Genomic DNA, 14214 nt, shown 5'->3' on the forward strand with positions numbered 1-14214 from the left:
CCCTGCCTCTCTCACATCCACTCTTCATGTGGTCAGAGAGCTCTTTTATTTTTTTTAAGATTTATTTATTTATTCATGAGAATACACACACACACACACACACACACACACACAGAGAGAGAGAGAGAGAGAGAGAGAGAGAGGCAGAGATGCAGGCAGAGGGAGAAGCAGGCTCCATGCAGGGAGCCCAATGTGGGACTCGATCCCTGGTCTCCAGGATCACACCCTGGGCTGAAGGCGGTGCTAAACCGGTGGGCCACCGGGGCTGCGATGCGGGCATCTTGGACCACAGTAGGAGGAACAAAAACTTAGAGAAGAATCCAAACTTCCTGTCCAAGTCCCACTTTATCCAAGTCCTACTTTATCAGGCCCCTTCCCAGCAATCCCCCGTCCTCTCCAGCCCGTGCTCTTCTCTGCTTGTGCCTTAGCCACACTGGCTTACATTCTGTTCTCGGAGCGTGCCAAGCTGTTCCTGCCTCAGGGCATTTGCACATGGTGTTCCCATTGCCTGAATGCCCCTTTCCTGGGGCTCCCCTTGGCTCGCTCCTTCTTAGTGAGATCTCAGTTCAAGAGCAGAGAGCACTGCTCTGACTCTTCAGCTAATGAAGCACCTCACATCCTGGGGGCTTGCTCTCAGCTTTTCCCCCCTTCATGTTGCTTACCTTTCTTTGAATTTATTCTGGTGATATCTTTGTTGACTTGTGAACTTCTTGTCTCCCCTCTCAGGTTTGTTGCACGGGAATAAGGACTTGGTTTCCTGCGCTTGGCCTATCCCAGAGCCTGGCACGTGGCACGTGCCTGTCTCGTGTCTACTGGGTCTCGGCACCAACTTGCCCACGCGGCTGCTGTGGTGTTGAGATGCATGTGGGGTTTTGCAAGCTTCCAGCACATCGTGCGCTGGTAATGCAGGTGGCTAGGGCAGAGGGTAGAGGGAAAGGAAGGAGCGAACTCTCTGGACCGAGGATACCACAGGAAAAGTCTCAAGAGCCTGGAGACAAAGTTGAACCTAAGAGTCACCATGGAATGGATGAAATCATCAGACTGGGAGAGACTTGCTCTGGAGGGTGGGAAAGGAATTAACATTAGTTAACTAAGGCTCTTGGAACAGTACTGCACATAGAAAGTACTTAACCAGGGACACCTGGGTGGCTCAGCGGTTGAGCGTCTACCTTTGGCCCAGGGCCTGATCCTGGAGACCTGGGATCAAGTCCCACATCGGGCTCCCTGCATGGAGCCTGCTTCTCCCTCTGCCTGTGTCTCTGCCTCTCTCTCTCTGTGTGTCTCTCATGAATAAATACGCAAAATCTTTAATAAAAAAAGAAAGTACTTAACCAATACATAAAAATAAATGTGTTGAACCCTCTGTAATGGTCGCTTTGTAGAATTCCCTCTCTCTTCATCCTCACAACACATGACCTCCATCATTGCAAATGAGAAGGTCTCTGAGATTAGAGCCGGCTTGCCCAGGGTCAGCCAGCCTTTTGAGGCCAGAACTGAGAACCCCACTCCCCGAAACAGCTCTAGGGAAGGTTGTCCATCCCACACTCCCTGTTCCTCTTCCTGCTTCCTCCTGTGCCCTAATACCTACTACCAGCTGTGATACTGTGCCTGCCATTTATTTCTTTATTGTCTGTTTTATCTCACCAGAATATAAATTCCCGGAGGGTAAGGATTTTTGTTTTGTTCACTACTGTTTCCTTGAGCCTAGAGTAGGGCCTGCCACGCAAGTAAACACTTGATGAGTACTTACTGAATGTTTAAAGGGATGAATGGAGGGATTATTTTTAAAGCCTTGCTTTCTGCATCTCTAAGAGGCAGTCCTGTAAAAGCCCAGCTGACAGGACACCCAAACCCGCTGGAGAAGGGCGTCAGTGCCTCCAAGATGGAGTGGGTAGGAAAGCTGTGGCTGATTGCTTTCAACACATCAGAAGGAAGACCGGGTCCCCAGAAGAGGGACCGGCCTCATGAAGCCTGGCAGAGCAGCCAGGGAGCTGGGGTCTGTCTCTCCAGCCCTCCACCACTGCCAGGCTGGCGGTTACTCTTCTCAGGAGATGGCTTCCTACATAAAGTGGCCCTGGGGGGGAGGGGAACTGTGTCAACCAGGCCCCAGTGGCAATTACAGCTTATGTAAATGCATAAATAGGCACTTATCAGGAAACCTCCTGTGAATTGAGTTAGAGTAAGTCAGTCGCTCAAGCCAGGCAGTTTTGGCTGCTGAGCAGATTCTTGACCAGCCAGGACATGAGTATGGGTGGCCCATGGAGAGCGTTCTCTGGGCCCCCTGACCTTCCTCTGCACCAATGCTTCTCAAAGCTCAGGCTCCCAGAACTACAGCAGCATCATCACCTGAAGACTTGTTAAAAATGCAAATAGGGGCACCTGGGTGGCTCAGTGGTTGAGCACCTGTCTTTGGCTCAGATCGCAATCCTGGGGTACCAGGATGGAGTCCCCTGTGGGGAGCCTGCTTTCCCCTCTGCCTATGTCTCTGCCTCTCTCTGTGTGTCTCTCATGAATAAATAAACATAATCTTAAAAAAAAAAAAAGAAAGAAAGAAATGCAAATTATCCAGCCCGGCATCTTCTAGCCACTGAATCAGAAACCCTGAGGGTGGGGTCCATCACTAACCCCTCCAGGCAGTTCTGATTCACAGTTTGAGAACACTGGTTTCTCTTTTAGGACAGTTACTACTTCCTGCAAGGACTGTGGGCTGGGCTAAGCTAATAATCATTGATGGGGGCTTCATAGGTATGGTACAGGGAGTCCTGTTTTAAGTGAGGAGTGGGAAGGGTCAAGACTTAGGAAGGAAGCCTCTTGTGTTTCAGAAAATCTTCAGAGGAGGGGTTAGTTTGCAAAAGCACAACCATAATTTTGTATTTTAGTTTTGAAATGTCAAGTGACATTAAAGGAAGGTTTAATATAAACTGCCACCCAGTACTATGTATAGAGTTCAGGTAGGAATATAATGCTTGGACCCTACCTCCTGTTCCATTCTCATGCTTCAAAAAAGAGGAGACAGAGAGACAGACACACAGAGAAAGTGCCCAGGCCTGGGCTGGTCTGAAAGATAGGAGAAACTCAGCAGAGGTTGTGCCTGAAGAATTCCTGAACTGGGTTGCACAATTTTATGGAGCTCCTGCTGTGGGCCATGTGCTGTACTTGGCTCAGTGAAGAGGATACAAAGATAAATTAGCCAGCCACTCTGCAGCCAAGGCACTTACAAGAGAAAATTCAGAGTATTTCTTCTGGTTAGCAGATGTTGGAAGAATGGAATTGTGTGCTTTTGATTAGAGTCTTGGCTTTTCAGTTAAGCCAAGTAATAGGGCACATGTGAACCGGCAGGAGGTGGTGTGGGGGATGAGTGGGGAGAGTGTTGCAGCTTGAATTCTGAGTTAAATGGCATAGACAGGCCCCCACACCCAGGCCATGGTGTGTAAAGGTGTCCACAGCAGGGGTCTGGAGTCATGCATGGTTAGGAGATCTGAGATTGGCTTGTAACAATTACCAGCATTTATACAGTGACTACTCACTGTCAGTAGTCAATTTAGGTCCATACATTAACTCATTTTTTTTTTAAGATTTTTATCTATTTATTCATGAGAGACACACACAGAGAGGCAAGAGACACAGACAGAGGGAGAAGCAGGCTCCCTGTGGGGTCCCCAATGCAGGCCTCCATCCCAGGACTCTGGGATCATGCCCTGAGCCAGAGGCAGGTGCTCAACCACTGATACATCCAGGTGCCCCTAACTCATTATTTTATTTTGTTTATTTTATTTATTCATTCATGAGAGACACACAGAGAGAAGCAGAGACATAGGTAGTGGGAGAAACAGGCTTCCTACTGGGGTCCTGACGCCTGACTCCATCCCCTCTGCCCCTCCTGGGATCAGGCCCTGAGCTTAAGGCAAAGGCTCAATCACTGAGCCACCCAGGTGTCCCGCCCCTAACTCATTCTTTATATGAACCCTATGAGATAGGTACTGTTATCACCTCATTTTTACTGATGCGGAAACTCAAGACACTCAGAGGTGAGCTAACTTTGCCCAAGTCACACAGCTAAGTAGAGTGTGAATTTGAACCCAGGCTGTCTTGCTCTAGAGCACTCCAAGCCCATGACAAATCAACGTGCCACCCCAAGTGTCTGGACCGGCCTGCTGGCTTGGGGTGGCGGAGGGATGGGATACTTCTTTGGGTGGGCGAATAGGCTCCTGAAGAAAGCGCTGACGTCTTTCTCCAGGCCTGAGCATTCCCTTTGGCGTAGACAATCGAGAGGCTCTTCGAGCCAGCGAGAGGACAAGTACTTTAGGCCCCTTCCCACTAGATGGCGGCCCCTAAACCCACATAGAAATTCTGGAACCTCCACTGTCCCCATCTTCCAGGGTTCAGCGGCGGCTGCAGAATTGCAGGAAGCGCGCCCTCCCCCCATCCAGGGCTCACGGGCCCCTGCCCCGCCCCATCCGGGGGTCGTGGGAAGCCTCCAGGCGGGCGTGGGGCGCGGGGCGCGGGGCGTGGGGCGCGGGGCGTGGGGGGAGGGCGGGGAGACGAGGCTCCCGGGCTCCGCGCGCCCGGGGGAGGAGCTGGCGCGCAGCAGCCACTCCCGGGGTGCAGAGGCGGGGCGGTCTCGCGCAGCCGGAGCCCGCCGCCCAGGGGGAAGGCCTGGACCGCGGGGCGCCGGGCTTAGGGCGCGGGGAGCCGACAGGGGCCCCGAGGGCGCGGGTCGGGCGGCAGGTGCGGGGCGCGGACTACAAGTCCCGGCATGCCCAGCTACCCTGACCCGGCCCCCGCTGCCACTTAAAAGCTTCGGGAGCCGCAGCCGTCGGGTCGCCGCGGCTTTCGCTTTGCCGCCGCGGCTGGGCGGGCGGAGCAGCGGGCTCGGCGGCCGGTCGTCGCAGCGTGCGAGCTCCGGCGGCGCCGAGGGGCGCTCCTCGTCCGGCCTCCCCGCTCGCGGACTCCCTCCCGAGGCGCCCGCGCCCCCGGGCTCCCCGCCTCGGTCACCCCGCGGCCCCGATGCCGAGGCATGGATAGAGCGGCGCCGCGCGCGGTGGCGATGGGGGAGAAGAAGGAGGGCCGCGGCGGGGGGGACGTGGCGGCCGCGGACGGGGGCCCCGGGGCCGCGGCCAGCCGGGCGCTGCAGCAGTGCGGGCAGCTCCAGAAGCTCATCGACATCTCCATCGGCAGCCTGCGCGGGCTGCGCACCAAGTGCGCGGTGTCCAACGACCTCACCCAGCAGGAGATCCGGACCCTGGAGGTAAGGGGGCCGCGCGCCCGGGAAGCGGCCCCCGGCACCTCCCTCCTGCCCAGGGCACTGCTGCCCCGAGGCGTCCTGGAGCTCGGGTCGCCCCTCTGAGGCTTCCTCTCCTTCCTCCGCGCGCGGATGCGGCGGCTTGGGAGCCCCGGAGCGGCCCCTCACCTTGGGCAGGACTTGGGGGGAGGGGCGGAGTGGGAGCCGGGGTGGAGGCTGGCGGAGCCGGGGGCGGGGTGGGCTGCGCTCGGGCACCCGCTGCCTCCCCAGCTCTGCCCCCACCCCGTTTCCATTTTGCGGGGCTGCAGGACTCATTCTCCCACTGAGTCACACGCTGGACTTTTCCCGCTGTGACACGAGCAGCCGTGGGCCGGGGTGACGAGGCGTGGGGGGTCCCCCTGAAGTGTGACCACAGGCCCGCCATTCTCTCTCTTTCTTTCTTTCTCTCTCTCTCTCTCTGTCTTCCCCTCACGCCCCAGGCTCCGGCTTGTTCCTTCCTTTCCTCTCCTACAGGATTTTTGTCTGCCGCTTTTCAAAACGTGTTTGCTGAAACTGCATTTTACTGTTCAGGCATTTGGTGCTTTGCTTTCGCACAGCATTTCACCGCTCAAAATATGATTACCCGCCGACTCCCCCACTCCTCAAACGTTGGATTTGGGTTTAGGGAGGATTGTGCTGGGGCACAACGCCTTTGGTGCAAAGATGACCCCTTAAATATAAGGGGTTCTGGAGGAGCCGGTCTTCAGCGTAAAGAAGAAATAAGATATGCAGGCCCTCCTCCCTCAAATTATAGCCGGGAAGTGCAGTATTAAAAAGGATTTGGAAGAACCAGTCAAAAGGGTGGTTGGGTTCTCAGAATGGGGGAGTGTCCCCCTCCCCCATACACAATAGAGGAAAACTAGTGCATTCCCAACTAGCTTTTGTCGTCCAGAGACTCGAAGGGCTGCGAAATGCCAGGCACCACTTAATTGCTGCCCCATCTTGCAGAAGTGGCTTCTTTCCACCTTGCATTAGCTCATCTGGCCTTCTGCAGATTTGGGGATGTTTTGTTTTATTAGAACCTTAATTTCTCAACCTAACCCACCCCTCAGCCCCCAACCCCTTATTGCTGATTGCCTCTGGCGGCTGTCATAGGGCCAGCCAAAGATTTGAGCACACCAGAAGCCTGAATCCCTGTTTGATCCAAAATGCTTTGGGAGGGGAGGGCGATTTCTCTCCTGCAGTTCTGTTGTCTTAAATGATTTTTTAAAAAGATTTTATTTATTTATTTATTAATGAGAGACACACAGAGAGAGGCAGAGACACAGGCAGAGGGAGAAGCAAGCTCCATGCAGGGAACCCAATGCGGGACTCATCCTGGACCTTCAGGATCACGACCTGAGCCAAAGGCAGATGCTCAACCGCTTGAGCCACCCAGGTGTCCCGTCAGTTTTCTTAAAAGCTATAGAACCAGGGACATTGGAAGCATCTAATCAGTGCTGGCTATTATTCTTTTTGTTCCAGTTGCTATAGCAGAATGACCAGGACTTTGCTTAAAAAACAAACCAACTGACAACACCCCCCCCCCCGCAGCTGTCCCTTCTTGTGGGCATGCTGCTGTTTTCCAAGTGGTGAGAGAAACTGGTTTCTTGAACACAGCCGAATGTGTTTGCCCAGCAAAGTTCAGTTTTTAAACTGACACAATAGGGGGCCTGTGTGGCTTAGTTGTGGGAGGAGGGATCATCGTCCAGCAGCATGTGTCTTGTTGGACTGCTGTGTTATTGAGATGAAAGTTCTCTGTGTTGGCCTCTCTCGGATTGTCCCCATGTTGCTCAGAAGAGCTCCTGGTTCACAGAGTGGATACAGGAGAACCATTTACTGTTCGTTCCCTGGAAAGGATGCTTTGCCCACAAGGTACCCTGACTTGCAAAGTCCTTAATCTTGACAAAGGCGTGGCATCATGACACCTCAAAGCATCCCGCTCTTTAGTTCTCTGAGCTGTGTTTTTCAGTGGCCTCCCTCCTGAGTGTTTATTGGCAGCCGGAAACCCATCCAAAGGCCCGAAGGGGAAATATCTTGCTCTGTCTCCATTGTGATGTAAATTTGGGTCCATACCACAGAAAAGGCAGGACCTAGTTTTTTGGGGGGGATGGGAATTTAGACCTCAGGAACTGGTTCCCTAGGGCTGCCTTCAGCCTGTTTAAATGAAGCTCTTAGAGCAGTGGAGGCCTCAGCCTCCGGGCCTGAACAGGGAAGTTGGAGTGGATTTCCTCAGGCTCTTGTGGCTCTCAATTCTGTGGTTTAGTGAAGGGGTTTATTCAGTTGGGTTGAATCAAACATTTGTTACACTTGCCCCTGTTTTAAAAGCGTTCTAAAACCCGGATTTACCAAACTGATAAAATAGGGGGGGAGTGTATTAGTCAAAGAATTCTGCTGATAGGGACAGTGTGACAGAAAGCTTTGAATTCAGGTTTGAGAGTCTGTGTGACCTCAAGGTCAATGATTGGAGCAAGGTCCATGATTTCTGAGCCTTTAAGCTTTCCCATCTGTAAAGTGGGGATGAGACCACATAAACCTGCAGTGTTGTATCTGTAAGTCCATGTCTTACTACCAAGATATTTTACCTATAAATTTCCCTTAGGGAGGGTCCAGTGGCCTTCATGACACAGGCCACCCTCAGGGGAAGGTACTCCTATAGAGCTGGCTCTTGTTTCCTGAAGGTGGGTGACACAGGCCGGGAGATAATCCCACCAGCACGTAGTGAGGTGGGCAGGGCAGTGGCGATGTCCACTCTGGCTTTCTTTTCTCTTCTGCAGGCTCCTTTCCCATCGTATTCCAGGCCAGGGCCCCCAGAGACTATGCTTGCAACATTGGATTCCTGGCTTTTGAAGAAAGGGGCTGACCAAAAGGCTTTGGCTTATACAACTGCGCCAGACTTCTCCCAGAATGTTAGGAACCTCAGCCCACTCTGGCCTTTGTTCAATAGGCATTCGCTGGGAGAAACAGCATGTGGGATGCCCTGGAAGTCTCTGACCTGGGTGCTGCTGCTGGTGGTGGCCGAGATTGCAGGGTAGGATGATGTGTGGGGGTGAGCGTGTCCAGCTGCCCTGTGAGGATTTCGTTTGGGTTCAGAAGAGTAGAAGGAGAGGGATTTAATGTGTGCCTCCTACCTGACAGCCAGGGTGCTGGACCCCTCTCAGTCTCCTGATATTTTCTGGAAATCCACCCACTTTTACCACACAATTTTTTCTCTCTAGATGGGGAGTGAAGGAGTCAAAATCTGAACTCAGAGTCTGCATTTGTAAACAAAGTTGTGAGGCTACTTTCTACTAGCGGAAGCTGGTGCCCTGCCTCCATCAGACCCTCCTTGGGGGTCTGGGAACTCTATTGAGGCAGGATAGAATGTTCTTATTCCCAGATGTGCTCACACAGGGATACCTGGCTGACCTCGCAGCTGGGCCTAGAGCCCCATGTCAGTGCATTCCCTCATGTGTTCTTGCTTTGTGGGCCAAATCTGTGCTAGGCTCTGGGGAGACAGCAGTGCCTCATGAAGATTCATGTTTAGTGGCATTGTAACTTTGCCCTTTTCTGCCAGCCTGCTAGTACTTTCCAGAACAGGCCAAGGCATGCCAAATCTCCCCACCTTGTGCTCTTATAGAGAGAAATCCCTCCTATGGAAGTGACTTGGAGAAAGGAGTCCCCAAAGGACCTTGCCCAGGGTCTTGCTGGGAGGGCGACATTGGGGTAGGTCCAGTCTGCACTTTGGCCACTTCTGTGAGGAGTTTCCCTGGAGCCAGGAAGCACCTGGGGCAGGCCCAGCTGCTACTTGGAAAGTCAATGGGGCTTGCCTTTCACCCAGCTTGATTGCGATACAGGTCAGAACCCTGCTGCATGGAGTACCCAAGCTCTCCCCATGATGCCCTCCCCCACCCCAAGAGAGGAAAGGAGTGGCATTGGAAAGGAGACAGGTGCCATTTGTCCTCAGAGATCAGGCCCTTTGGGCTTGCATGAACATCTGTTCACTGGACAAACCTTCTGTTATTACTGGTTTGCCTGCTGAGCTAGCTGCAGCCACCCTGTCAAGGATTCTGAGGTAGGTAGGATGTTTTCCTGGTCTTTGGGGGACACTTTGAATCTAATGGGGAGCCAGGCAGGTGAACTGTAGTGACTCCAGTAACATGGCTTGCTGAGTGCTTAGGAATCGGGAATATGATCGAACAGTTGGCCAGTCTAGCCTTCTGTTTCTGTGGGAAATATTCCCAGAGTCTCAGTATCCCTAATTGCATTCCTGGCAGGGCTGTGACTGAAAGCTGGTTTCCTTTCCCTACCAGCCATGGCTCCAGAATGGGGCATTTCTCTTCTTGTGTTCCATTTCCAGAGTTTCAACCTCCTGCTGGGGTTTTGAACCCTGGCTGTCCCTGAGCGGATGCAGAGATGGGGCAGTGTCCCCTTTGGTGTCTGCTTTTGCCTTGGCAGCTTTTTCCCTGGTGGAACTTGTCACTAGCATGCCTGGGTGGTGACCTGGAAAGGGTCCTGGAGTTTCTTGAGGCTGAGGAGGGCTGGGTGGTGCTGGAGGAAGGCCTCACCACATCTGCAGCCCAAGTTTGAGTGAGTGCCAGGAGGCTGTTGATTTGCTGCCTGGGGATGATAATGGGAATGCCTCCTTCCCCTGTGGGGTGATATGGGGGGAGGGGGGAGTTGCATTCCCTCCTACAAGTATTCTGAACCTGCCTGCTGGCTGTGGTCTGGAGAGGGTCAGCAGAGGTGCCAGAGGTGCGCTGGTCCTTGGTAGCAGTGTCTGCAGTGGTGGGGGATATAGCAAACCCTGCGACCAAATTTCTCTAAGCTGTGTTTTTAAAAAAGGGTACGTCTTTTGGGGCCCCCTGAGTGGGTCAGTTAACCGTCTGCCTTCAGCTCAGGTCATGATCCGGTGGTCCTGGGATTGAGCCCTGCATGGAGTTCTCTGCTTAGCAGGGAGTCTGCTTCTCTCTTTCCCTCCGACCTTCCTGCTCCTGCTCTCACTCACTCTCTCTCTCAAGTGAATTAAAAAAACAAGTGTTCTAAAGAAAAAAGTATGTGTCTTTTCAGAATAGGTGGGTTAGAATCTTCTCTCACTACGTTGAAAGAAAAAGCTGTGTAGGTGCCTTTGGGGTTATGGGAATGGCCTTCCAGTACAGTAAGAGTGGACAGGGAACAGAAACATTCTTATTCAGCTGTTCTGGGTGGAGCCCTTTGCTAGGCCCTTGGCATATATTGCCTTAGGAGTCTTTATTCTCATGTGGCAAATGAAGACTTTGTGGCTCAGAGGGATTAAGAGACTGAGTGAATAGGTGACAAAACCTCATTGGCTGGTCTTCAGAACCTTCATTCTGAACTTTGCAACTACATGGTGGGGATGCTGATCAGGATCATGGCTGCTGAGGCCCAGGAAGTGGCCTGTAACGGAAAGGGCAGCCTAGGGGTGTATGTTTGGTTGCTCAGATGACTGGGCCTTCTGGTGGTGACCCCAGGCCATGCAGCCTCTGAGCTGGGCTCCTGGCTGCTTCCTTAAAGTGCAGCGCGTCACATCCTCAAAGACAGGTCTGAGATGCGACAAGCATTGTGTTGGTGTCACTCTGAGAAACAAGAAGCTGCCTGGAGATCAGCTTGCTCATAATTTTTTTAATGGATACCTGCCTTATTCTTTCTGAATAATCCCTCTGATAAATATTCTTTAGCTTTGTACTTTAGAAAAAATATTTTAGAAATACACATAATGATCCATGTTCAATGTAAAAAAGAAAATACAGATGAACAAAAGAAAAAAAAACACTTATCATGCCATTTCTCAGATCTGGTTAAATTTTTTTTAAATTAACCCTAAATTATTTATGAGAGACACAGAGAGAGAGGCAGAGACATAGGTAGAGGGAGAAGCAGGCTCCCTATGGGGAGCCCAATGCTGGACTCGATCCCAGGACCTGGGGATCGTGACCTGAGCCAAAGGCAGATGGCCACTGAGCTGCCCAGGAGCCCTTGATCTGGTTAATTCTTACTCACGTTTTGCTGTATATTCTTCCAGTGTTTTTATCCTCTGCATTTGCATATGGATGTACACATACACATTTGCAGAGCATACCATGTGCCTTGCTTTGTAATACAGTGTCTTCTGTCTACATTAATGCATATAGATATGCATCATCACTGTTGGTGGCTGCGTTGTATGGTCAAACCATAAATTCACCGAGCCAGTCCTCCTAGTGTTGGCCATTCAGGCTGTTTTCTTTTTTTTTCTTTTAATTTTTATTTATTTATGATAGTCACAGAGAGAGAGAGAGAGAGAGAGCAGAGACACAGGCAGAGGGAGAAGCAGGCTCCATGCACCGGGAGCCCGATGTGGGATTCGATCCTGGGTCTCCAGGATCGTGCCCTGGGCCAAAGGCAGGCGCCAAACCGCTGCGCCACCCAGGGATCCCATTCAGGCTGTTTTCAAGTCTTGTTATTGTAAATTCTGCTGCAGAGAGTCTCTTCCTAGAAGTAGAATTTGCTGACTCAAAGTATAGGAACGCAATGCAATTCTATTTTTTTAAAAATGTTTAAAGTTTAAATTTTTTTTTAATTTTTATAAAAGATTTTATTTATTTGTTCATGAGAGACACACACACACAGAGAGGCAGAGACATAGGCAGAGGGAGAAGCAGGCCCCATGCAGGGAGCCCGATACAGGACTCAATAGCGGGACTCAATCCCAGGACTACAGGATCACGCCGAAGGCAGGCGCTAAACCACTGAGCCACCCAGGGATCCCCCCACAATGCAATTCTGATCCTATTCTTTAAAATCTTTAGGGTGTAATATATGTCCCCTTTCCCAACATGAATGCCAGGATTTACAAAATGGTAGCCTTTATGTATGTACCCCTTTGCCACTGCATTTGTATTCACCCTGAGGTTGAGTACTGTAAACATGAGACAGGAAAGATGTGGTCCCTCAGGCTCTACTGGGTTATGTGTTGGGAATTATGGATTCTCGTTTTGCAGCTGCCGAGGCTGAGGTTCTGGGGTCAAGGATTGTGGGTTCCAGTTTTGTGATTGCCTGCAGCAAACTTGGGAGGGGGACTTGGGCTGACCGACTAGAAGAGGGAACTTCCCTTGATACAAGGGCAATTAGGTCTTCTGTGTCCAGGGGCTGGGTGCCTATGGGCAGGGGACAGCCAGGCGGTGAGGTGAGGTTTTATCCCTTGGAGCTCATGGAAGGCCCCTCACTGAACTGGAGCCTTGTCTTCCTCACCAACAAATTTTGATCAGAGAACTATTTGAGGTATCTTGGCAAGAGGGTTTCAAAGGATCTTGGGCTTTCCATCTGTCTAGCCCTGGCGTCTTGCAGGTGAGGAAGGAGACTGAAGGCCTGAGTGGGGCGTGAGTCTGCAGGAGTCCCTATTAGAGAATTACTTATCCAAAGGTAGAGGAGAGACCAGGCACTGAGCTGGGATTCAGACCCAAGGGGCCCGGGAGTGAGATCCTTAAACCATCTAGAACTGGGCCCCTGGGTGGCTCAGTTGGTTAAGCATTTGCCTTTGGCTCAGGTCATGATCGAGTCCTGTTTTGGGCTCTCCACTCAATGGGGAATCTGCTTCTCCCTCTCCCTGTATCCTCTGCCCCCATTGTGCTCTCTCCTCTTTCTCTCAAATGAATACATAGAATCTTAAAACAAACCATGATGGCTGTAGCCTGCTTTCTCACCCTCCTGTGCTACTGGGTTCCTCCGCCTCTAGGAGTTTCCTGCAAGAGTGAGCAAATGGGTTCGCCTTCCTGGCCGCATCTCAGTGCCTTGGGGACCCTGGGCAGTGGATAGATTCTTGGGGAACAGCTTGGGGTCTTTGTGGGTGGGACGTTTTTTGAAAACTGGTCTAGCCAGTGGGCTGGCTCAGTCAGGATGGGCTATATCTGTCTTTGAACCTATGTACTTTCCAGGGTTTCTCATCCTTCCACTGAAAGATCCCCTGAGACTTGGGTGGGTGAACTTTTACTCCTGTAGGACCTGCTGTCTTAAATTTGTGCAGATTTTGCATTATATTCCATGATACATTATTGATTTTAATCTCATGGTAACATTATACATCATTTACTAAGACTTCTAGAAGATACAACCTTTTAATCCAGTGTCTTTCTGTCCATCTGGGCTTTCTGCCCTGTCAGAGACCCCAGGTAGAGATGCAGAGGGGTATGCTGGGGACAGATGCTGGGATCAGAAATGCTTTGTCACTTTTTCCTAGGCATAACTGTTTCTCATCTGCACTGAAAAAGCCTCAATTCAAGCTGCGGCTGCATATAAAACCTATATGTTTATATGCATTTGTACTCCTCTGCCGTTCTGGCCTTGGTGGGCAGCAGTGTGTTTTAACTGGGCAGATTGCCTTTCAAAATAATGGAGCTGAAGTATCCTGTTTGCTTGCTGTTTTTCTCCCCGCTTTAATTTTTCCACCCACAGAATAATTGCAAGAATGAATTAAGACGTGTTTAAAATTTAAAAAAAAAAAAAAAAAGAGAGAGAGAGAGGGAAAGACAGCATACTGCAGTCCATGGAATAGACCAGCCATGGTTAGGAAAAATAACTTTTTGTGCAGAATAAACTACAGACTCCAATCTGTAACTTGAATCATGAGAGTTTTGCTTTTCTCTTGAGATACGCTGCTTATAGAGTGCTGGGGTTTCCTTCAGCATGTTGCCTGGAGGTTTTGAGTCCCAGTTTAGTCAATTAGTTTGGGTTTGATTTGGGCATGGATAAGCAGGACTAGCTTTATTCCTGGTGCATTCAGAGTTTTGCTGGCTGGGACTTGAGTGTTCTCTGCCATTGGACAGTATTCTGAGAGCCCCCTCCCCCGAGTCTGGGGCTCTTGAAAGGGCTTAATGCAGCTTTTCCCATACTGTATCTGTGAAAGAGGCCTCCTTGTGGTTGAGAATGCACCATTATCAGCCCACTCCCTCCTGGAGATTCCTGAAGATGGTTGGTGT

General features: G+C 51.2%; 1 protein-coding gene across 3 annotated transcripts in view; it reads left to right on the plus strand.

Moving 5' to 3' along the window:
• Positions 1–4654: 4654 nt before the first annotated feature.
• The window catches only part of KSR1 (kinase suppressor of ras 1), a 154325-nt gene continuing 144765 nt past the window's right edge, over positions 4655–14214 (plus strand). For all 3 annotated transcript variants that reach the window (XM_055322096.1, XM_055322104.1, XM_055322110.1), the window contains exon 1: positions 4655–5248. In XM_055322096.1, coding sequence (XP_055178071.1) covers positions 5018–5248 — 231 coding nt within the window. In that variant the 5' untranslated portion in view covers positions 4655–5017. The remainder of the gene's footprint in view (positions 5249–14214) is intronic.

This window comes from Nyctereutes procyonoides, unplaced genomic scaffold (genome assembly GCF_905146905.1).
Source record: "Nyctereutes procyonoides isolate TBG_1078 unplaced genomic scaffold, NYPRO_anot_genome, whole genome shotgun sequence".
Taxonomy (NCBI): domain Eukaryota; kingdom Metazoa; phylum Chordata; class Mammalia; order Carnivora; family Canidae; genus Nyctereutes; species Nyctereutes procyonoides.